The following is a 22,623-nucleotide window of genomic DNA, read 5'->3' on the forward strand; positions in this document are numbered from 1 at the left end:
AAATATTGTTTATTGATGCATATTACTTAAAAATTCAAGATTACAAGTAAATTGTGCGTTACTACAACTTATTAAAACTGTACGTTTGAATTCGTGTAACTAATTGCAAATAAACATAATTAAATAGGATAAACATCTCATTTAAAATATAAAAAATTTAAAATATAATTAAGATAATTATTGAGTTCTAACAAAATAATTAATTATTTTATTTATAAAAAATTATATTATTAAACCAAATATAGATTGCTTCGTCATTAAACCTAAATTAAATTATAATAAAAAATTAAATTAAATATCGATATATGTTTGTCAATTTTTTATAATATTTTCAAATTTATATTTTATTAAAAAAAAAACATTATCGTTTTTTTCAAAATCACATAAAACCATATTATAACATCGACTTGAGATAAATAATAAAACAAAATATTAAAATCAAGATTTATCTCGTTGCATTGTGCGCATACACTTTTAATAATTATAAATACATTTAGAGTAACTACAGATTTGGTCTCCATGGTTTGAAGGTTCAACACTTTTTGTCCCTATACTTTCAAAATTATAAGATAGCCGTTGTGGTTTGCAAAAATCAATTGAATTTGGTCTCTGTTCATGAGGGCTGTTAAAAGTCCGGAGAGGTATTTGGGTCTTTTTACACCCTTCTGACATTTTACTTAAAAAGATTAATTAATTAAATCAATCCCTCCTTGATTTTTACATCCGACAACCCAAAACAAAACTCCCGGACATCTTTTCCAGCCACCACCACATCCCCTCCTCCGATCATCTTCTACGATCACCACCCTATAATATCCTAGTCATTCACACAAAAAAAAAATCAAAACCTCAAAATCAATCCAAAAACCAAATCTCAAGAATTAAAATTAAAATCAAACAACCCCTGGATCAATGAATGAGGGTATGGGTGTAAATGATGCGAGTAAAAGCTCGAGTATTAGTATACTCGACTCGAACTCGATAGTTATTTCTCAAGTTTAAACTTGACTCAGAAACTCGTGAGTAGTTAAAAATTAAACTCTACTCGAACTCGATTGCAGTTTTTTAAACTCGAACTCAAGCTTGAACTCGTTTGAAGCTCAAATCAAGCTCGAATTCAAATTCGAATCAAACTCGAACCAAGTTCATCCGTTGAAATTTATAAAATTTTAAGGTTTTCTTTTATAGATTATAAATTTAAAGATGTTCTTTTAAATTTTATAAAACTAAAAAGATGTATCTCAAACTTTATTATCAAAAAGACAAAGTTACAAACTCTATTTACCCTATCTTTTTTTTATAATACCTCTTCACCCTTACTTTACTATTTCTCTTCTAATGTAAGAGAACTTCAATGGCACTTTTATAATTTATTTGGTTTTCTTCTAGTTATGATTTTAATAAAAAAAAAATTGTTTAGTTTTTATAATTAAAAAATATATAATTTTGTTTAAATATCTAAAAATATAAAACATTTTTATTATATTATATTATATACATTATATTATAAATTTGATTATATTTTAAAACTAATTATATAAAATATCGAGTATTTCACGAGTTTTTCGAGCCAGGTATTGGGTAGCTCGACTCGTTAATATGTCGAATCGAGCTCGAGTGTGAGTCAAGTATTGACGGAGTTTTAACCGAATCGATCTCGAATAGCTCACGAGTTATCTTGTATCATTTAGACCTGATGGTTTTTGCTTCTAAAAATTCAGTATATTGGTTCAGAAGACGGTAGAAACAAAGAAAAACAAAAAAACCTAGTGACCTAGTTTTCGAACTTCTGGCTCTCCGCAACAAGGTTTTGATTTTCGAGCTCCGATAACCAAGGATTTCGATTTTGAGCTTCATCGGTCTAAGCTCCTCATGACCCTCACCCCTGAGCAACACCAGATCTCCATCTTTACACATGACCATCTTCGGAAATTTAGGGTAGGAGGCGGCCTAGGAGTGTGTTCACAAACAGTGGAGGTTGGTTACGTACGGAAGAGAAAGAGGTCTCCGTCGGTCGAGGCTCCTCACATGTGTGAGGGTGACATGCACAGAAGAGAGATTGAAGAGGAAAGGGTCACCATCAGTCTAGGCACCTCACCTATGTGAAGATAGCGTACGGAGAAAGGGTCATCGGTTTGGTTATAATGTGTTAGAGCAAGTTACATTTCTATTCCCTGTAATTTACCTATTTATTAGACAAATATAAGATAACAGTGGAAAAATTCGAAAATGCTCCTTATTTAACGGAAGTTTTTAACATCCTTTAGAAGCAAAAGCAGGAATCAAATCTATTCGTTTCTACAGACCACGATGGTCATCTTGTTACAAAATTGTAAGGACAAAAAGTGTTATAACCACCAAACTAAAGGGACCAAATTTATAGTTTATTTATTTTGTCATAAAAACCGACAACGTTTGGTACATGCTCGTAAATAACAGAAACTAAGAGGGTAAAATAATAATTAATGTAAAGTTGGCGTGGGTTAACTGCAATGCAATTTTCCCATAAATTAATTTGGGAAAAAACTTAAAACTAGAACAAAATCCCTCGCCGGTTGCTCCGCCGCGAACCAAGTACGTGTTCTCTCAACTTTCCTCCCGTCTATTTATCTCAAATTAGTTAGCATACACACAAATGCACTCAGAGGTTGCTCACGAGTTCTAATTTTGTTGAAATGCTATGTATTTCTTGATTACGATGAAAAAAAGGTTCATCTCAGATTATTCACATTGCGTGTGTTTGATTTATCGTCTGTATTTTAATAAACAAGTTGTAGTTTCACTATAATACCGAGGATAAACAGTTAAGCGAATTACCGAGTAAGGAGATATTGATGGTGATGCTGGTTTTGTATATGCAATAAAATCAATGTGAGTTTTTATCAAACGTACCAAGTTCTACGTGGAAAGCAAGATATATTTTTATTCATATAGTGGAAAAACAATTAATTAGCTTTAATTGTGATAAGATGATACTTTGAATTAATTTGATATGTTGATCATGTAATTTATCAGATTCTTGATACCTTCCCATGGAGGATTAGTCAAAACAAGGCTATTCGCTCTTTCTTTTATAGAATATTCATGAAAAGATTTGAGTTGATAATGTGTGTAATTTGAAGGGAATGATTCATTTGGTTCACATAATTGTTCCTTGTGCTCTTAAAAAGAATGAAGTAGAGTTTGAATCTTGACTAAATTTTTACAAAATCTGAAGGTGAGAGTCAGTCCATACGACCATAAAGGTTTGTAGCAGATTCTATTTGGAATGGATCAGGTACTTAGCAGCAAAAATACTATTGTTTGTTAGTGTCTTGATTCATTGTTTTTGTTGTTGCAGATGGATACCGCCTCATCGTGACCTTGATTTGTCAGTTTGATACAAATATGGGAACTCCAAGTTTTCTCTGGAATGTCTGTAAATCATCCTTCGCATGTGGGTTGATAGGTCTCACCATATCAGATCGTATTGCTAGTATTGTCCCTGTACAGGGTTTCTCTATGTCACCGACTTTCAACCCTTACAATAGCAGGCCTTTGGGATTGTTTACTGGTAGGTTTCTATTTTAGAAGACTTACTGGTTGGTGTATGCTAGTTTGACTGTGTTTGTCAAGTTAATGGGTCATCTGCAGATGATCATGTCTTGGTGGAGAAACATTGCCTGAAGGACTACAAGTTCTCACATGGTGATGTCGTAGTTTTCTGGTATAATCTAAGATGATTGCTACTTTCATAATTGTCTTATACGTTTTCATGTATATAATTGAGTACCTTTATTTATGCAACTATATATGATTGGAATAAGCATTCCTTTATAATTCCATGTCAGTCTGAGTACAGGAATTAAGGAGGTACAGATATTTTTGAGAGATGCAGGGGTCACTCAGTGTACCATACAGTAATCAATGAGCTTCATTGAACCTTTAGTAGCTGTAGATCTGTGTGCATTGGCAACACCCGTAGGGATTTGATATTTTGATTATCAAACACACTCAGTCCCACAATGTGAATTCACTTTTGATTTTGGATATTCAAACCTAGGATATTTGACTGAAACAACCTCTTTGCAAATGCAAGGGAAAGTACTAGGTTGAGCTCTGGAAATCAAAAGTGGGTTCTTATACTTGATTACAAGATGTAGGAAGTAAATGAGGAAGAAAGAAGCAGACTTACATTTCTTCTGAGAAGCACATAATGGCAATTTGTTTGTTAGACAACTCCACATTCACAGCATAGCCTGAAATAAAGCTTCTGTAGATTGTCTTCCTCTTCAACACCAGAATGGAGCTCGAGGTCACTGTCTCAACCTTGAATGTCAGCACTAAATTACCTAATGCTACGCTTACCACTCGCATGCGGAGTTCCCAGGGTCACAAATAAACATGTGTTCTTTCTGGTTGGAGCTTTTCCATAAGATGATCAGCATAAATTGCTTTTACCAAGTATCCTTTCTTGTTGACTACCAGGTATCAGATCAGCAAAGATAACAGGCCACCTCAATTTAAAGTACAAATTTTGATTTAGTTCTTGCCCATTATAACCCATCAAAATCCTTATCTAGAGACTTCACATGCCTAGCTGAGGATTTAACCTCCATTTTCTATTATCACTTCCAATTTTGGCACTGTTGTTATGGTTAAAAACTTTAGTGGTTGTTTTTGGTTCAGAAGTAGTAATGATAATTTGGAATTTCATTATTATAACAGATAAAGATGAAAACAAACAAAAGCTGATGGTGGTTCTTTTTTGGAATGAAGAGATAGAAGATATATGGGGAAGTATGTGTGGTTGAAATGCTTAGGTTACCATTTTAAGTTCAAAATCTGAGTTCCAGTTAGTTTCTATCATTCGATGCAGGAACAGATTTTGAGGTTCCCATTACTTCTGTGTTTAATCAACAATTCCCATAACCCCTTCACATAATGTTCTTTCATGCTCTGTATCCTAGGAACTTTTTGCACAAAACCTATGACCCTTTTAGTCATTGATGCCCTCAGCATGAGAGGCCTGATCAGTTTGTGCATAACTTCTTGGATCATTACATACTGTTTGCATGCCTTCCACTTGGAGCTGGTAAAAAATTAGTTTTGAAGCTGAAACCATAGATTGATGTTCTGTTCCAAAAACAAGATGCTCAGTTTGATTGAGGTCCTCGGTTCTAACATCTTCCAAAGGTACGATTTGACCGTAGGTGTCAAGGGTTTCAGCCACAAGATATGCGGATTTTTGAATTCAGGAAGATTTTGAAATTAACAATAAAGTTCAGAGAACTACTACAGCTAGAAAATGTTGGCATTTAGTTTGTAACACCATCCATATCATCTTTTATATCAAAATGCGACAGTTTTGACTTCCAACCCCTGTTAAAGTTGCTCTGCATGCATGGTTTGTGAAGTACATTAAACTAATTGTAATTTCAAAATGACACTGTGATCCTAAAACAATGCTTTTGTTGATAAAATATATTAAATCTCCAGATGTTTCTTCTCATACCAATTTACTGCTAGCTGGTAATTAAGAGTTATGAGGTTGTGCCATTATGGTATTAGTCATAAATTTGTGAATGTTGTATTCTGTTTTGTTGTGAATTGAACAAGGACTGGACAATTCACCAATATAAATGTTATTATTTGCACTGAACTTTCCTGTTTTGAATCTTGATTCTCATGGAGTATGTTGCTGAGTTTAACTCGGATAGGCCTATCATGTATTGAATAGTTTCTATCCTTTTGCAGCTCTCCAAGTAGTTACAAGGAGAAACACATAAAACGTATAACTGCCATGCCAGGTGATTGGATCAGTGTTCCATACTCGTATGATGCTGTGAAGATTCCTGAAGGACATTGTTGGGTTGAAGGAGACAATCCGACCAATAGCTTGGACTCCAGATCCTTTGGCCCGGTATGTTGGCTTTGAAAACGACATTACCAAATCCCTTGTGCTTCACCATGGTGGATGTGAAAAATGCTGCCCAAACCTCCCTAGCGTCATGTGGCGCCTAGGGTTGGTGATGCAGGCTCCTCAAAGCACTTGAAGGCATGTCCCTATCATAGTTACCCGGTATTGCCCTGTTTGGGGCATGTCATGTTTTCAATGCTTAGTTAGCATCTCATTCTGCAAAAATATGACATCACCCTCTGGAGCACCCCCACCGTACCGATCCCATCATGGGCAAATGGGTAGTGGTTGGAGTTGAATCCCAGACCTCTCCTGAAAACCACAAATATGCCACAAATATGATAGATGCTGATGCATTTTCTGTTTAATGTACTTGTTGCTTGTTTGTATACACCCTCACCTATAGACCCTACCTCTATGTGAGATTTACTGAGGGTTTCATTTTTATTTGATTAACCTGGATATCCAACTCGCTATCTGAGCCGACTAATCCCAAGGTGACCACCTGCTTCGTGGGTAGCCCGGAGTCAACGCATTTGAACCTCCGTGGCCACAAGGTTTTTTTTTACTCCTCTTTGGATTCAAACTTGGGACCTCCAGACACTTTTGACCTTTAAAGCCCAAGCTCAAACCAATCGGACACAAGGGGTGTCATTTGGTTTTGGTGTGGACAACATATCATGCTTTAAAAAGATAATATGAGGAACCTTGTACATGGACATTCCTTGGATGCTAACAGGGTTTGATCCACATGTAGCTGCTTCCAAGTAAAGACAGATTGGTTATAAACCTTGTTCACTGAAAAGGTCCAATAGCTTTTTTTTTTAACCATTGGTGTCTGGGCCAGTTTGTGTGCATCCGGACTAATCTCATGGGGTCCTGAACATAATAGTCCGGAGAATCCTCAGTGTCCCTGAGGAGGTCCAATAGCATGATATGTAGAAAAGATGTGTCTTCTTTTTGATATGCAACAACTTGCCTACTTTGAGCATGTCAATTTATTGATCTTTATATAATTGTTTTACAGATTCCATTGGGGTTAATTCGTGGAAGAGTTACACACATTCTGTGGCCCCCTCAAAGAGTTGGGAAAATCGATAGAAAGCTTCCTGGAGGTGGACTTGGCTTCTAAGGTGAGTGAGTATTCTGTCGCATTTTGCTCATTCTTTTTCTCTATGACGACGTCTGAATTCATACATGGAGGATCAGGGTCTCGTTCTTTGCCTCGGTTGTTAGATAATGGATTTAAAATCAATTTCATGTTCGTATTATTAGCCCTTGATTTTGATTTGATGCTTTCTAAAACCAAATTGAATTAAAATAAAGCATGTTTTGTTAATTTTGTTTGGTTCTGCTTATGAAAAACCTACTTTTAAAAACTTATTTTTGATGTTTACCACAAAATTATTAGACAACAGAAATTTATTAAATGTTTTCATAAATGATTTTTCGGTTACAAATTTATCACACATTCCCTTTTTCACAAAATTATATTATGTTCCCCTAATTACTCAAAAAACAATGTATTTTCATAATTGCATCAAATAGATGCTACAATTCTCAAAATAAAGCTTTTTAAAAGTAGAACCCCAAAATAAGAACATGAGAAAATACATTCAATATTGATGCAATTTGTATTTTTTAACACCCATAATTAAAATTTTACACAAAAAATAAAATCCATCCATCATAATCTAATAATAAATAGGAAGAATAAGCAATTTAAACTCAGAGTGCCGTATTTTGTTGAAGTACGAATGGTACTAAAACAAACTTAAGTTCATATGTAGAATTTACTTTTACAAGATTACGAATTTACGAGCTACCGTCCTTTCATGACTCACAACCAAGGTTTTCTAAATACAGAATAGACGAAGACTTTGTGATGAACTTCACCTTTTTCCATCATAAAAAGTGTGAAGATCTCACTCAACTCCTTGTCTAGAACTAGAAGAATTGTGTACGACTCTTGCAATTCTTTAAGCATGATTTTATTTTTTAGTTTATTATTTTGTGTATTGCTTAGCTACCAATAATAATCTAAGAATTGCACCACTTATCCAGGCTTTCGACATGTAATAATGGAGACCTTGATCACATCCTTCTTGAGTCCTTCAATCATCAATGGCATTGCTAATGCCCCTTTAATAGTCTTCCATCCTACCCAAATTAAGTGAAAAAAGATGTATATTGATTACCCAACAACAAAAATTAAGTGAAAAAAGATGTATATTGATTACCCAACAAGAAGAAGCCTAATTTAAGAGCATCTCCAACGGAGGTTCTTATAAGAAACTTCTTTTTCCACTTTTTTGTTGCCATCTCATTTCCAACTTATCAAATTAAGAACTCACATGGTAGTACACAATGATAGTTGTTATAAGAATCTTTTTTTTCAACATCAATAATTATTATAAAATCAATAAATATATTAAAAAACTAGGAAATTGTCGCTTCACACAAACTTCATGGTAAAAACCAATGTTCTTGTACAAAAACTCAAAGGCGGTGAGGTTTTTATAAGAACTGTCCACAATGATAGTTCTTACAAGTCACTTCAGTTTTTACTTACAAAAGCCATGCATTAGAGATGCTCTTAGTTTTTCTTTTATAACTGTGGATGTGTGGGTCAACTTGCACACACCTTGACTAATTGCAGAGGGCCTCAAGGCTAGGCTCTTTCGCTTTGCAAACAGTATCAGTTACAAACACATCAAGTATAAGGGAAAAGAGGAGTGAAAACTAATTACCGCTTTGTAGCAATGAAGTTAGACCATTCCAAGTCAATGCAGACTTTATCACAGCAGGCCAAAATGGGGCAACATTTTCTGACCAATCTGCTGCTTTGATATCCTGAGGAAAAGGGATCACAATTTGAAAGGTAAAGGTGCGGACGTAGGTAGTTAAAAAGAAGTGATGAAATTTACCTCAAGAGAAAGGGATTCCAGTAATTTTATATAATCTTCAGTAGAACACCAAGCAGGAAGATAAAATGCATCACATATCTTGTCCAAAATCCTCTTCTCCTCTGGGCGTAGGGATTCTTCGCTAGGGGAAAGGTCCCTGTGGCACCAAGTGACTATGATTATTGTGGCTCCTGGGGCCGCCACTCGAGCCAACTCACTAACAAACTGTCAGATTCGGAAACGAAGGAAGTAGCATGTAAAACAGAACACATGACTAAAGTTGTAGCAAGGGATTTTAAACTCGAATGGAATGGACTAAAGGAACTTTAAAGAAATGTGAAGGAAGATGAGAACCTTTAGTTTGTCAGGCATGTGCTCTCCACTCTCCATAGACCAAACCAGATCAAACTTCCCATCAGGAAAAGGCTGGTTCAAAGCATCTGCAACTTGAATAGAGACCTGTTTATTGTTCATCATGGTTAGTTCAAAACCCCATGCACAAATTCAATTTCCACGATGGCACCAAATTCTAACCACTTGTCTCAATTCTCTTAACATTCAGAATACGATATTTACACGACAAGTTCTTGGAGATTGCACTTGACTTGATTCTTATGGTTTTAGGGGTTAAACTGTTTTATAAGGATGGATGCTCAAGAAGTAGGCTCACACAACAACTTGATTATGATCTCCATGTAAAACTGTGAAAACTATAATAAATTCATCCCCACCACCCACATTCAGAGGTGGGAAATTGCTATCTGATTACATCTGGTAGACAGACAGACTGTCAAGTTATGCAACAATCCTTTTTTGAAGGAAAACATGAATCATAATACCTTGTTGGCCAATCCTTGGGCAGCAGAAAGGGCCTGACCCCTCTCGGCTTGTACAGGGCTGAGGGTGATGCCATAACATTCTGCTCCATATTTTGTTGATAAGTACCTTGAGCTACCTCCGATTCCGCACCCAACATCAACTATGCTCTTAGGTTTCTTTACTGGGTCCTCTGGAAGCAACAAATTTACATCATACAACACCTCTTACTACGAACCAAACTAAACTGTCCCAATACGTCATAAAGGTATACTCAAAAGGAAATTAGAAAATCGAACGAACAAATGAAACTGAATTCAAAAGGAGGGAAGTGTTCCTCAAGTAATCAACGTGCTACACAGCTACAGTCATGGCTTATACAGGTATACTCGAAGTGTGTCATTCCAAAGGCAGGGTTGGGGAGGGAGGCTGGGACGGACTCACGTCCATGGTCCGGAGGACCAATTCTTTTAGCATATATAATAATAGATTAAGAAAAATTAGTAAATAAATAAACAAATAAATATATATATTTGGTAACTAGACCCAAAAAAAAACTTGGTATCGTATTAAGGGTTCAAACATGTATTAATTAATTTCATTGGAGAAAATGTGTAATAAGTTAATTGGTCTTTAATTTTATAGTATTGTTCGTTGTTTTTCCGGTCTTTTTCATGTAGTAACAAAGTTTAAATTATTTGACTAGAAAGCTTGATATATTTTCTATCATTCATCTCTTACTAACTTTTTTTATTATTCCATCCGCATGAACTATATTTTTATATGAGTTTTGCTATATACATCGCTGTTTATGTCAAAATCAAATCATACGATGAAAATATAAAATGTAAGTTTTGATATTGATGTATGTGAAAAAGGAAATTAGTAGGTAGAGGTGTATTTAGCATATCCTATTGTATTAATATAATGGACTTCTTGTTATTAATTAAAATTTTCTATTTTTTTAAAAAAAATTATCAACCATAGGAGGCGGTCTAATTATATATATATTTAGTATTTTTAAAAGTACTTTTGTTTTTCATACATTATTGACTTCTAATTAACTTAATATCGAGTACATGATCTCTAAAACAGTAATAAGATCTCACGCTATAACCAACATGGATTTTTGATTCTAATATTGATGGTTTTGAAAAAGTTTGTTTTAATCCTAAAAGTTTAAATGGTGATGAAAAACATTAACATGAGGTGACATGGAACCCCAAGTGTTTTATATGGTGACCTCAAACTATGTTGATCTATATATGAAATGTATATCATACATAAACGGACCTATAGTGGTGCCAACAGTGGCATGTGCGACCGTATTATTTCTCTGTCGAATGGTAAAAAAAATTAGATTCGTAAAATGTGCAAACCGTATTAATTTGTTGTATATCACCATATGTATTTTGAAACTACAATAAGAACAAATTTTCTTTGATAGAGTTGGTTTGCAAGGCTTTAATTCCACCCCAGACCCGAATTCGAATCCTGATAGTGTCATGTTATTAGTCGAATGGCGCCATCGTTTGAAAAAACTTCCCTATATTTGTTTTTTATAATTAAATGGTGCCACCATTTGGAATATCTTCCCTATATTTGTTTCTTATAACCAAATGGTGTCACCGTTTGAATTTTTTTTTGGGATCGTCCATGATATCATAGGACTTCTTTTATGGTGGAACGAATTGACAATGCAACGCAAAAATGATAAAGATAGATAATATTATTATTGATTGATTTTGCGTATAGAAATACTCACGAAAAAAGGTTTTGCCTTTAAAATTTCATGAACTTATCAAACTCCTTTCAAAGGTCACGCTCTTTGGTTTGATTTTTGCATGCAATTTGTGGACTTAAAAGATGCGAGATCATGGTTATTAAAGGAAACCAAAAGTTAGATAAATACCAGGAACAGAGGCGAAGAGGAGTGCCTGTTCAATCATACGGATTTGAGCAGAGCGGTGGTCGGAGATTTGTACGATGGCGCCAGGGTCGTAGAAGCCGTGATGCATGTGTTCTCCCCATATATTCTCCCATATCCCCGATGACTCATCGTAGAACTCCGCTATTCCTTTCTTCAGCCGCTGGTCATCCGCGGCCGTAACCGCCGCACCAACCTTGGCACTAATAGCTCCTCCTCGACGTCGGTGCCACCGCTGTCGTTCACTCCAAGTGACGAGGGTCGCTCGGTGCGTGACGGTGGTGGTAAGGAGTGTCGACACATAAACACCGTACAACACGCTCATTATTTAGTGTTTGTCCGTACACCCAAAATAAGTTACTCGTGCTCTCCGCTTCCAAACTTGTGTCGCACACAGCACCAGCACCAGCACCAGCACCTTTTAATTTATATTCTTCAACAAATATTGAAATTTAGTTTTTAGAACAAGTTCATTTAATTTTAACTACTCCCGCAATGAAGCGAGATAAATCTCGATTTTAATATTTAATTTTTATTCTGTCTCTAGTGATATAATACGCTTTTATGTTTAGAAAACGATAATGTTTTTATTTTTGAATGAATTTAAATTTGAGGATAAGCATGAAAATTTGAAAAAAAAAAATAAATATTAATATCAAATTACTATTTAATAGTTCTCGTTTTTTTTGTTTAACTTCTTTAATTCAATTTTTATTATAATTTAATAGATTTAATAAAAAAAATTATTTTTGATTTAATAATATACTTTTTTATAAAAATAATAATTAAACATTCTGTTAGAACTCAATAATTATTTTAATTATAGTTTAAGTTTTCTATATTTAAAATTGATGTTTATCTTGTATTTGATTATCTGTAGTTAGTTACACGAATTTAAAAATGAAGCTTTAATAAGTTGTACTTATGCAAAATTACCTGTAATCTTGAATTTTAAGTAATATGCATCAATAAACAGTATTTCATGCATAAAAAATGATTTTTACGAGTTTTTGTCAAATGTTTTGTAATATAGTATATATATATATTTAAAATTTTTATATACTTATTAAGAATATTGAAATTAGAAAATTAAATGTTAAAATCTCGGAAAAATATATATTTAATTTTAACATTTTTTTAAGATTTCAATTTTATTTATATTTTTTTGGGATATTTGGGACATTTAATAAAAGAGTTTCTTTTTTCTAAACTAGTTAAGGATGATTTAAAAAAAAAAACTCTATTTTTTTCTGCCATGTATTTAATTTTAGAGTTGTTCTCTAAATTTGAAAAAAAAAATACTTTAGTTGAAATAACACGAGTGACAGATAAACTGGCGTTAATAGCAGGTCTTTGGATGACTCACCAACCGACCCAGTAGTGATCGATGATAGAATGGTAGTTTTTAAAATATTTATTATTTATTTATTTATTTTAAAGAACTATTAAAAATAATTTTTAGAGAATCTGTAAGAGATTATTCGGAAGAAAGATAATGTAGAATTTAGTGATTTTAGACTTATTTTTAACTTTAAAATAAATAAAGTGAGAGAAAGAAGATAAAAGATCTTTAAATTTGGAGATCTTTCAAAAAGTTTTTGCTTAAAGATCGAGAAATTGTTTTTTTTTTCATTGTTTACACTGATAAAAATTTTCGTTTTTCATATAAAAATTATTTGAGATTTTGTTAAGATATTAAATCTATTTTAATAATATAATCAAAGTCGGAAGGTAGAGAACCGTTGGAAACAAATGAATTCTTTATCTTTTAGACATTTTAAGATTTAATATGTATATTAGAAAAAGGGCAAATTGTATGAAAAGTAACGTACTTTAACTTGATTCCTATTTTGGGTAACGTATTTTCAAAACTTTTATTTTAGTACCTAAGATGTAAAATTTTAACATTTAAGTACTCAGGTAACCGGTTGAAGCATTAATCGGTTATCATGCCGATGTAACGAGTTATGAGATGAAATTGGGTTGAATAGCAAATGATACTGAGTTGGATACCACATCACTAACCACATCAGCATGGTAACCATTTAATGCTTCAACAGGTTACTCGGGTACTTAAATGTTTAAAACTTTACATCTTAAGTACCAAAATGAAAGTTTTGAAAGTACGTTACACAAAATAAGAATTATGTTAAAGTACGTTACTTTTTCATGCAATTTGCCCTTAGAAAAATTATAAAACTCTCTCGGACAATGACAAGATATTCATAAAAAGGTAATATCAAATCATTTTTCTAAATGTAGGTACGATAATAGCATAGCTTCATTGATTTGTTTTGAAATCAGATTCATATTGATATTATTAGTCCTTGTTTCACGGTGCACTGACTCGACTAATTTGGCAAAGAATAGACGAACATATTGAATAATCTATACTATATTATAAAGCATTTGACAAAAACTCTTATAAACCATTTTTGTGCATAAAGTACTGTTTATTGATGCACATTACTTAAAATTCAAGATTACAAATAATTTTGCATAAGTACAACTTATTAAAGCTCAATTTTTAAATTCGCGTAACTAAATGCAAATAAACATAATCAAATACAGGATAAACATTCATTTTAAATATAAAAAATCTAAATTATAATTAAGATAATAATTGAGTTCTGATAGAACATTTAATTATTATCCTTATAAAAAATTATATAAACTAAAAATAAATTATTTTGTTATTAAATCTAAAGTAACGTATAATAAAAAATTGAATTAAAAAAGTTACATAAAAAACGAGAATTATTAAATAGTTGATTTGATACTAATATTGATTTATTTATTTTTTTCAAATTTTTATGCTATATTTAAATTTATATTTAATTCAAAAATAAAAATATTATCGTTTTCTTAAAAACACATAAAATCGTATTACATCGATAGAAAAGAATAAAAATTAGATATTAAAATGAAGATTTATCTCGCTGCATTGTATGAGTACTCTTCTAGTACATCAAAATGTGTTTGGATCAAAACAAAAAATTTCTATGCTCGTGTGGTCCGCCAACACTCCTTTTATCATTTTCCTTTTTCTGAATTATATAAATGGTTGATAAATTTAATATTATTTAAAATATTAATATGGGTTATTTAAATGAAATGATTTCAGTATTTAAATATATAGATTTTGGACATATTTTTAGCCCGATGAACATATTTGGCCTATTTTATTTTTAGAGTTAAGTTCATACGAAAACAATAATTAAATCATAGAATAAGAAAAGGATCAGATCATACGTGATTTACTATATAAACCTATTTTATTTTACACTATAATTATGTATAAAATTACACGTGATTCATACGACATTGTTTGCAAACTGAAGTCGCGGGCCATATCGCTTGCACACTATTGTATTAACCGTTGGAATAAAATCACACGGAATTTGATCGTTTTCATTTTCAATTAATTATTTTATGTACCTATTTATAAGATAGAATGCAAATCAAAGGATTTAGAGTCATATATATATAGCCCGTAGATGGTGCTTTCAAATCAAAGAGCACAAATGAACAATCACTGAAAGTGCTCCGATTTATGTTAAAATCCAAAGCCATTAATTAAGTGTTACTTTTTGTTAGTCCATATTATAAATATATTAAAAGAACTCTAATTTTAAATCTATTTAATATGGATGTGGACAGACAGACAGAGAGAATATCATACGAAACTTATTATTTCATAGTTTAGCTCCATTATAACGTCAAATATCAAACGTTTCTTTGACGATTATATATAATTCCTGATTTCATTAATTTCACAGTTTTAAGAAACCTTATAAATGTTGTTAACCTCATTTTGTGGTGTATGTTACGGAAAACAAAACAACATTGCTTATCACAATTAATATATTTCACTTATAATTTTATCCATTCAACAACATTTAGGGTCTGTTTGGTTTGCATGATTAATTATGAGGGATTCAGATTTCATATAGGGATTTGAAATAATTGACGTGTTTGGTTTGTAGGATTTGGAAAAAAATTGGATTCCATTATTTATAAATAATTTATACAAAAAATAATCAAATTACATTTTTATTAATCGATTACTAAAAATTAAAATGTTTTAAAACCTTATCTCATACAATCTTACGAAATCTCAAGCACCCCTTAAGGATTTCAAATCCAAACAATGCAACAAACCAAACATGGAATTGGAGTGAATTTGAAATCAGAATTCCTCTAAATTCATTCCATTCCTGCAAACCAAACATGATTCTAATTTCATCTTTAAACATGAAAAAACGGAGTTCAGGATCTCAACCGAAAGGAAGGAACGAGAATGCAAGCCGTGAAAAACAACTCATAACTAAATACACATTCTACTTTGATGCAATTTGCATCGTCTTTTATAGCACCTATAATTAAAGTTTGAATAAACTACAAATTTGGTCCCTATGGTTTGTTAAAAAGAACATTTTTCATCCCTACAGTTTTGAAACTACAAGATGACCATCATGGTTTGCAAAAATGTCTTGATCTAAAGTTTGAGTAAACTATAAAACGATCATTAAAAATTTCATTAAGTGAGAGACATTTTCATCCTTCTATCTATTTTTTTGTCTTTTATCCAAACAAAATCAATTTATGATTTTGGTCCTTATGGTTTTGATTGGATAAAAGACAAACAAAAATAGATGAAAGGACGAAAATAACCCTCATTTAACGAATGCTTTTAACAGCTGTCAGAGGAAGGGAGCAGATCCAGACGTTATGTCATACTATAATGACCATCTTGTAATTTCAAAACTACATGAGACGAAAAATATTTTTGATAAGCCATAGGGATCAAATTTGTAGTTTACTCTTAAAATACCAAAAATCAAGTTCATCAATCATAAATAACGTATAATAAACACGAAGACTAATTGACTAAACAAGCAATTTAAACTTGAGTGGTGTTTTTTACAAGACGACGAGCTACCGTCCTTTCATGACCGACAACCAAGGTCGTAACTTTCTAAATATAGAATCGACAAAGACTTCACAATAGGCTTTCACATTTTTCCATCATAAAAAGTGTGAAGAATGCATACGTCTCACACTCTCACTCAACCCCTTATCTAGAACTAGAAGAATTGTGTACGACTCTTACAAGTTACAATTCTTGAAGGTAGTCGGAGTTTCAAACTCCGGTGCCATGATTTTATTTTTGAGTTTAAGAATTTTGTTTTGTGTATTGCTTAGCTACCAATGTGGCAGAAACAGTAATAATTTGAGAGTTGCACCACTTATTCAGGCTTTCGACATGTAATGATGGAGAATTTGATCACATCCTTCTTGAATCCTTCAATCATCAATGGCATTACCAATGCCCCTTTAATAGTCTTCCATCCTACCCAAATTAAGTGACAAAAGATGTATGTTAATTACCCAACAACAAGAAGCCTAATTAAGAGCATCTCTAATAGAGGTTCTTCTAAGAAACTCATTTTTCCACTCTTTTGTTGCCACCTCATTTCCAACTTATCAAATTAAGAACCCCTATAGAAGTACACAATGATAGTTTTTATAAGAATCTTTTTTAGGCCCATGTATTTTTTTCAACATCAATAATTATTATAAAATCAATAAAATATATTAAAAAACTATGAAATTGTCACTTCATGGTGAAAAAAAAAAACCATGGTTCTTGTAAAAAACTCAAAGACGGTGAGGTTTTTATAAGAACTCTCTACAATGATAGTTTTACAGGCCACTCCACTTTTTGCTTACAAAAACTTTGCATTAGAGATGCTCTTAGTTTTTTTTATAACCGTGGATGTGCGGAACACACCCTGACTAATTACAGAGGGTCTCAAGGTTAAGCTCATCCGCTTTGCAAACAGTATCAGTTACAAACATATCAAGCATAAGGGAAAAGAGGAGGGAAAGCTAATTACCGCTTTGTAGCAATGAAGTTAGACCATTCCAAGTCAATGCAGACTTTATCACAGCAGGCCAAAATGGAGCAACATTTTCCGACCAATCTTCTGCTTTGATATCCTGAGGAAAAGGGTTCACAATTTGGAAGGTAAAGGTAGTTAAAAAGAAGTGATGAAATTTACCTCAAGGGAAAGGGATTCCAGTAATTTTATATAATCTGCAGTAGAACACCAAGCAGGAAGATAAAATGCATCACATATCTTGTCCAAAATCCTCTTCTCCTCTGGGCGTAGGGATTCTTCGCTAGGAGAAAGGTCCCTGTGGCACCAAGTGACTATGATTATTGTGGCTCCTGGGGCCGCCACTCGAGCCAACTCACTAACAAACTGTCAGATTCAGAAATGAAGGAAGTAGCATGAAAAACAGAACACATGACAATTGGCACTCGAGTTGTAGCAAGGGAATTTAAACCTGAATGGGATGGACTAAAGGGACTTAAAGAAATGTGAAGGAAGATGAGAACCTTTAGTTTGTCAGGCATGTGCTCTCCACTCTCCATAGACCAAACCAGATCAAACTTCCCATCAGGAAAAGGCTGGTTCAAAGCATCTGCAACTTGAAATGAGACCTGTTCATTGTTCATCATGGTTAGTTCAAAAACTCAATGAGGGAAAACATTCAATTTCCACAATGGCACTAAATCATTTGCAATGATAACAACTTGTCTATTCTCATAACATTACGAATACAAATATTACATCTGCAAGTTCTTAGAGGTTAAACTTGACTCGGTTCTTATCGTTTTAGGGGTTAAAACTGTTTTATGAAGATTGATGCTAAAAAAAGTAGGCTCACACAGCAACTTGATTATGATCTCCATGAAAAATTGTAAAACTATAATAAATTCATCACCACCACCCACATTCAGAGGTCGGAAATTGCTAGCTGATTACATCTGGTAGACTGTCAAGTTATGCAACAATCTTTTTTCCAAGGAGACCTCATTCCAATAAGGAAAGCGTAAATCATGATACCTTGTTGGCCAGTCCTTGGGCAGCAGCAAGGGCCTGACCCCTATCGGCTTGTACAGGACTGAGGGTGATGCCATAACATTCTGCTCCATATTTTGTTGATAAGTACCTTGAGCTACCTCCGATTCCGCACCCAACATCAACTATGCTCCTAGGTTTCTTAACGGGGTCCTCTGGAAGCAAAATTTTACATCAAGGAACACCTCTAACAAACCAAACTGACCCAGTACATCATATAACACCTCTTACAGTGAAACTGAAAACATATAGATAGCGAGGCAAATAACAGTTGGTATCAACATAATTCTCATGATCCTTTATTTGAAAATTTTCGATCTGGTTCTTCAAATTAACAGGGCAATTAACACATTCAATGTCAAGAAGTCTATCAAAGAATATGAAAAGAAGAGAAAAGCTGACCTAAATACAGGAGGCTAATAAGAATGAGAAGAATCTGACAATCTAAGCAAAATAGAAGCTAACTTTACTCGTTTGATTCAAAAAAATCCTACCAAATCTGTTGTTTATCACTTCAAAATTGGCATGAACATTAATACTACCTTCTAAAACGACGTACATTATAGATTTTTTACATCGCTCTCCCCCAGAACACTATTTCCATGAATTTCCTCTATAATTTCTGACTGGTATTTTTCAGTTCTTAGATATGAAATATAGAAGTCATAACAGATTCTAAGGACGGGAGTGGCTATGAATTGAATTAAAGAGCACTAATCGGAAATTAACTTTGATAAATTGAAATAACAAAATACATATGTGTTTTTCAACTAAATCGAATTAAAGAGTACAAACCGAGAATGAAATGAAATTCGAGGAAGCTATGAACTGAAATGAAAGATAAAGTAGAAAATCTAACGAACAGAATGAATTTAAATTTAAAAGGAGAAGCGAAGTGTTCCTCAAGTAATCAACGTGCTGTAGTCATGGTTTATACAGTTATACTCGCAACTGTGCCGTTCCAACACAAAGGAGCTATCAAATTCCTTTTGAAGGCCACGCTTGTTGGTTTCAGAAGTTTTAAATGCAATTTGTGGAGTTAAAAGATGTGAGATACCATGGTTATTAAAAGAAAACGGAAGTTAGATAAATACCAGGAACAGAGGCGAAGAGGAGTGCCTGTTCAATCATACGGATTTGAGCAGAGCGGTGATCGGAGACTTGTACGACGGCGCCGGGGTCGTAGAAGCCGTGATGCATGTGTTCCCCCCATATATTCTCCCATATCCCCGATGACTCATCGTAGAACTCTGCTATTCCCTTCTTCAACCGCTGGTCATCCGCGGCCGTAACTGCCACGCCACCATTGGCACTAATAGCTCCTCCTCGACGTCGGTTCCACCGCTGCCGTTCACTCCAACTGACGACGGTCGCTCGGTGCATGACGGTGGTGGTGGTAAGGAGCGTCGATGCACACGCGCCGCACAAGGCGCTCATTCTTTAGCGTCTATCCGTACACCTAAGACAAGTCACTCGTGGAAAAGCACTCTCCGCTTCCAAACAAGTGGTGCAGACTCCTAATCATTTTTCTTATTGAATACTAATTAATTGATAACAATAATAACTATCGTAAATAATTAGTAATTAATGTTAATATAAATAATAAATATTAATTAATTATTTTTTTAATATTTATTAATAATTAATAGCAATAATATTCAAGTTTTATTAATATTTATTTATAATTAATAGTAATAAATAATAATTAATATTAACGAGAGTTATAACAAGAAAAAATGATAATAAACTATCAAAATGCTACTTCAAGTAATATTTTAATATTTATGTGCATCCAAACATGTAATCATAAAATAAATTAGCTTATACGTTAACTTATTTTTGCCAAACAATGCCCAAGAACACCAATAGGAAACTTTTTGAAAATAAATATTTAAAGAGAGAAATAATATCTTAATAAATGAATGAAATATTTTAATATTATAATCAACGTTGGATTGCCCAAAATGAGGAATCTGGTGGACATAAATATAATTTTTTTTTTGAGATTTTAACTTTTAGTTCTTCATTTTAGTTTTTAGAATCAAAATTTGTATAATGATGTTTTTTGGTAAAATTTATAAAATAAAAAATCAAGGGTCAAAATCATATAAAATTATATTTAAATTCGATAATTTTTTATTTTATAAATTTCATTTTTAATAAAAACACATATTTTTATAAAATCGTAATATAATATATGAGGGTTGACGTCTGTCTAAACTTCTAAAAAAATCACTTTGCAAAATCTTTCATCTACAATAGATATTTTAATATGAGAGGGAAAAAAATAATGGGTTAAAATATTAAATATAATAGTTCTTTTTATTTATGTTTCAATTTTATAATAATTAAAATATTAAATTTTAATTTTAAAACAAAGCATGTATATAGATTTGTTATATATTATCATATAGAGTTGGGTTTACGTGAGACTAAAGGTTTTTTTCGTGAGACTCAGGGTTTTTTTCGTGAGACTCAGGGTTTTTTTCGTGAGACTCGTAAAACCAATTTATGTTCATTGATCAACTTTATAAGCTAATGATCTAATGGTTTAAAGTTGCACGGTGACAATTTTGTGATTATTGAGAAGTCTTGTGGCAATTTTGTGATTATGAATGTTCAGATTGTAGATTTAATCCAAGGGTAAGAATTGGTCTTACGGGTCTCACGAAAAACCCTTGGTCTCACATGATTCAAAGTCTATCAAAATATATATAGAAAATTATATTATCTGTATATTATATTATAGAGGAGTGTTCTTTTGCGATAATATATTCATATATTAATTATCTTATATTATATGTTTAATTATGTACAGATTGTATGAAAAAATAACGGACTTTAACTTGATTCTTATTTTGAGTAACGTACTTTCAGAACTTTCATTTTGATACCTAAGATGTAAAGTTTTAAACATTTGAGTATCCGGGTAACCAGTTGAAGCATTAACTGGTTACCATGCTAATGTGGTGAGTGATATGATGAAATTGGGTTGAATAGCAAATAATATTGAGTTTAATACAACATCAGCATGGTAATTGTTTGATGCTTCAACTGGTTACCCGGATACTTAAATGTTCAAAACTTTACATCTTAGGTACCAAAATGAAAGTTTTGAAAGTACGTTACCCAAAATAAGAATCAAGTTGAAGTACGTTACTTTTTCATGCAATTTGTCATTTAGTTATAATCATAAAATTATAGGTCAATCTTAATGGTCGTGTTCTATTTTTTATAATTGTTAAAAAAATTATTTATAATTAAATAAAAGCAAAAAAAAACTGAACTTATACATAAAATATTCGACGTATTATTTTTATAAATATATGATAATCAGAAAAAAGTAATGTTTATATTAGTAAAAGTTCGATATTAGAAAAAAAAAATTAATGTTTGCATAATTAATATTAAAATGTAATACAAATAAATAAATGGAAAAAAAAAAAAAACTTAATCGTAAGGGATAGAGTATAATTAACAAAGGTCAGGGGTGCAATTGACCGAACTAAATAGTAAATGACTCTTTAAATAATGATTTAATTATTTGTTTAATAAAATTAATTTAAAGTTATGTTTGATAAATTAATTGATAATATAGCTGGTGACTGAGAGCATCTTCAATAACTTCTTTAAAATAAAGAAAATCAATATTTTGTTCTCTATAAAGCTCAAAGAGCTTCTTTATCTCATTCTCTAATATAGAGAATTCTCTAAAACTCCAAAAAGATAAGATAGAAATAAGTTTTTTTTTATTTATCCTACCAATGAGAGTTGAATTAATATCATTGTATCTATATATTTTTAAAAAGTTTATTGAGAATATAAAATTATAGAATATTTGAATAATATTATTAAACATGTAATCTCTAAAATAAAGATTTTAACTTTTGATTCTCTATTTTAGAAAGTTAGCTGGTGGCCTGAAAAAGTAGTTGATAGTTGATAAATAAGTGATGAACAAATCATGTTTCTCAAAAGTTAACTGATAAGCATGTCAAATTACAAAAAAACATCTTGAAAAATTAGTCAATTACATTATTTTAGAGTTTAGGGTATAAATAAAATAATATTTAATAATATAATATATTAATACAAACAAGATATAAAGAAAAATTAAAATAATATAATATATTAATTAAAAGA

General features: G+C 32.2%; 3 protein-coding genes across 5 annotated transcripts; 1 reads left to right on the forward strand and 2 right to left on the reverse strand.

Annotated features, from left to right (window-relative positions):
* Nucleotides 1-2,517: 2,517 nt before the first annotated feature.
* On the forward strand, nucleotides 2,518-8,096 carry LOC112515663 (mitochondrial inner membrane protease subunit 2-like). Of its 3 annotated transcripts, XM_025122579.1 has the most exons (6): nucleotides 2,518-2,574; nucleotides 3,341-3,553; nucleotides 3,616-3,706; nucleotides 5,737-5,902; nucleotides 6,927-7,032; nucleotides 7,964-8,096. In XM_025122579.1, exons 2-5 carry the CDS (start codon nucleotides 3,388-3,390, stop codon nucleotides 7,029-7,031), a joined length of 528 nt encoding a protein of 175 aa, XP_024978347.1. In that variant the 5' UTR covers nucleotides 2,518-2,574; nucleotides 3,341-3,387; the 3' UTR covers nucleotide 7,032; nucleotides 7,964-8,096. The 3 variants fall into 3 exon arrangements, with proteins under 3 accessions (XP_024978347.1, XP_024978339.1, XP_024978352.1); XM_025122571.1 differs by lacking the exon at nucleotides 7,964-8,096 and having other exon boundaries at nucleotides 6,927-7,238; XM_025122584.1 differs by lacking the exon at nucleotides 7,964-8,096 and having other exon boundaries at nucleotides 3,634-3,706; nucleotides 6,927-7,238.
* Nucleotides 7,956-11,873, reverse strand: LOC112528192 (probable tocopherol O-methyltransferase, chloroplastic). Its single transcript, XM_025139160.1, has 6 exons — nucleotides 11,534-11,873; nucleotides 9,645-9,814; nucleotides 9,160-9,264; nucleotides 8,827-9,030; nucleotides 8,650-8,752; nucleotides 7,956-8,059 (listed from the first exon to the last, which is right to left on the reverse strand). Exons 1-6 carry the CDS (start codon nucleotides 11,871-11,873, stop codon nucleotides 7,956-7,958), a joined length of 1,026 nt encoding a protein of 341 aa, XP_024994928.1.
* A 4,557-nt stretch (nucleotides 11,874-16,430) lies between these two features.
* Nucleotides 16,431-19,917, reverse strand: LOC112512163 (probable tocopherol O-methyltransferase, chloroplastic). Its single transcript, XM_025118028.1, has 6 exons — nucleotides 19,575-19,917; nucleotides 18,466-18,635; nucleotides 17,955-18,059; nucleotides 17,614-17,817; nucleotides 17,449-17,551; nucleotides 16,431-16,901 (listed from the first exon to the last, which is right to left on the reverse strand). The coding sequence occupies exons 1-6, from the start codon at nucleotides 19,915-19,917 to the stop codon at nucleotides 16,798-16,800; spliced, it is 1,029 nt and encodes a 342-aa protein (XP_024973796.1). The 3' UTR covers nucleotides 16,431-16,797.
* Nucleotides 19,918-22,623: the final 2,706 nt, after the last annotated feature.

The sequence above is a fragment of the Cynara cardunculus genome (assembly GCF_001531365.2).
Source record: "Cynara cardunculus var. scolymus isolate 2C chromosome LG 1, CcrdV1, whole genome shotgun sequence".
NCBI classification, from domain to species: Eukaryota; Viridiplantae; Streptophyta; class Magnoliopsida; order Asterales; family Asteraceae; genus Cynara; species Cynara cardunculus.

Coding starts and splice junctions, on each gene's coding strand:
- LOC112515663 (XM_025122579.1), top strand. CDS start 3,388: ATGGGAACTCCAAGTTTTCTCTGGAATGTCTGTAAATCATCCTTCGCA. Junction 3,554..3,615: donor GCCTTTGGGATTGTTTACTG/GTAGGTTTCTAT, acceptor GTGTTTGTCAAG/TTAATGGGTCATCTGCAGAT. Junction 3,707..5,736: donor GGTGATGTCGTAGTTTTCTG/GTATAATCTAAG, acceptor ATCCTTTTGCAG/CTCTCCAAGTAGTTACAAGG.
- LOC112528192 (XM_025139160.1), bottom strand. CDS start 11,873: ATGAGCGTGTTGTACGGTGTTTATGTGTCGACACTCCTTACCACCACC. Junction 9,815..11,533: donor CCTCTTCGCCTCTGTTCCTG/GTATTTATCTAA, acceptor TGTTGCTTCCAG/AGGACCCAGTAAAGAAACCT. Junction 8,060..8,649: donor AACTTCATTGCTACAAAGCG/GTAATTAGTTTT, acceptor TAATTTGGGTAG/GATGGAAGACTATTAAAGGG.
- LOC112512163 (XM_025118028.1), bottom strand. CDS start 19,917: ATGAGCGCCTTGTGCGGCGCGTGTGCATCGACGCTCCTTACCACCACC. Junction 18,060..18,465: donor CCCAAGGACTGGCCAACAAG/GTATCATGATTT, acceptor AACAATGAACAG/GTCTCATTTCAAGTTGCAGA. Junction 17,552..17,613: donor TGGAATCCCTTTCCCTTGAG/GTAAATTTCATC, acceptor CCTTTTCCTCAG/GATATCAAAGCAGAAGATTG.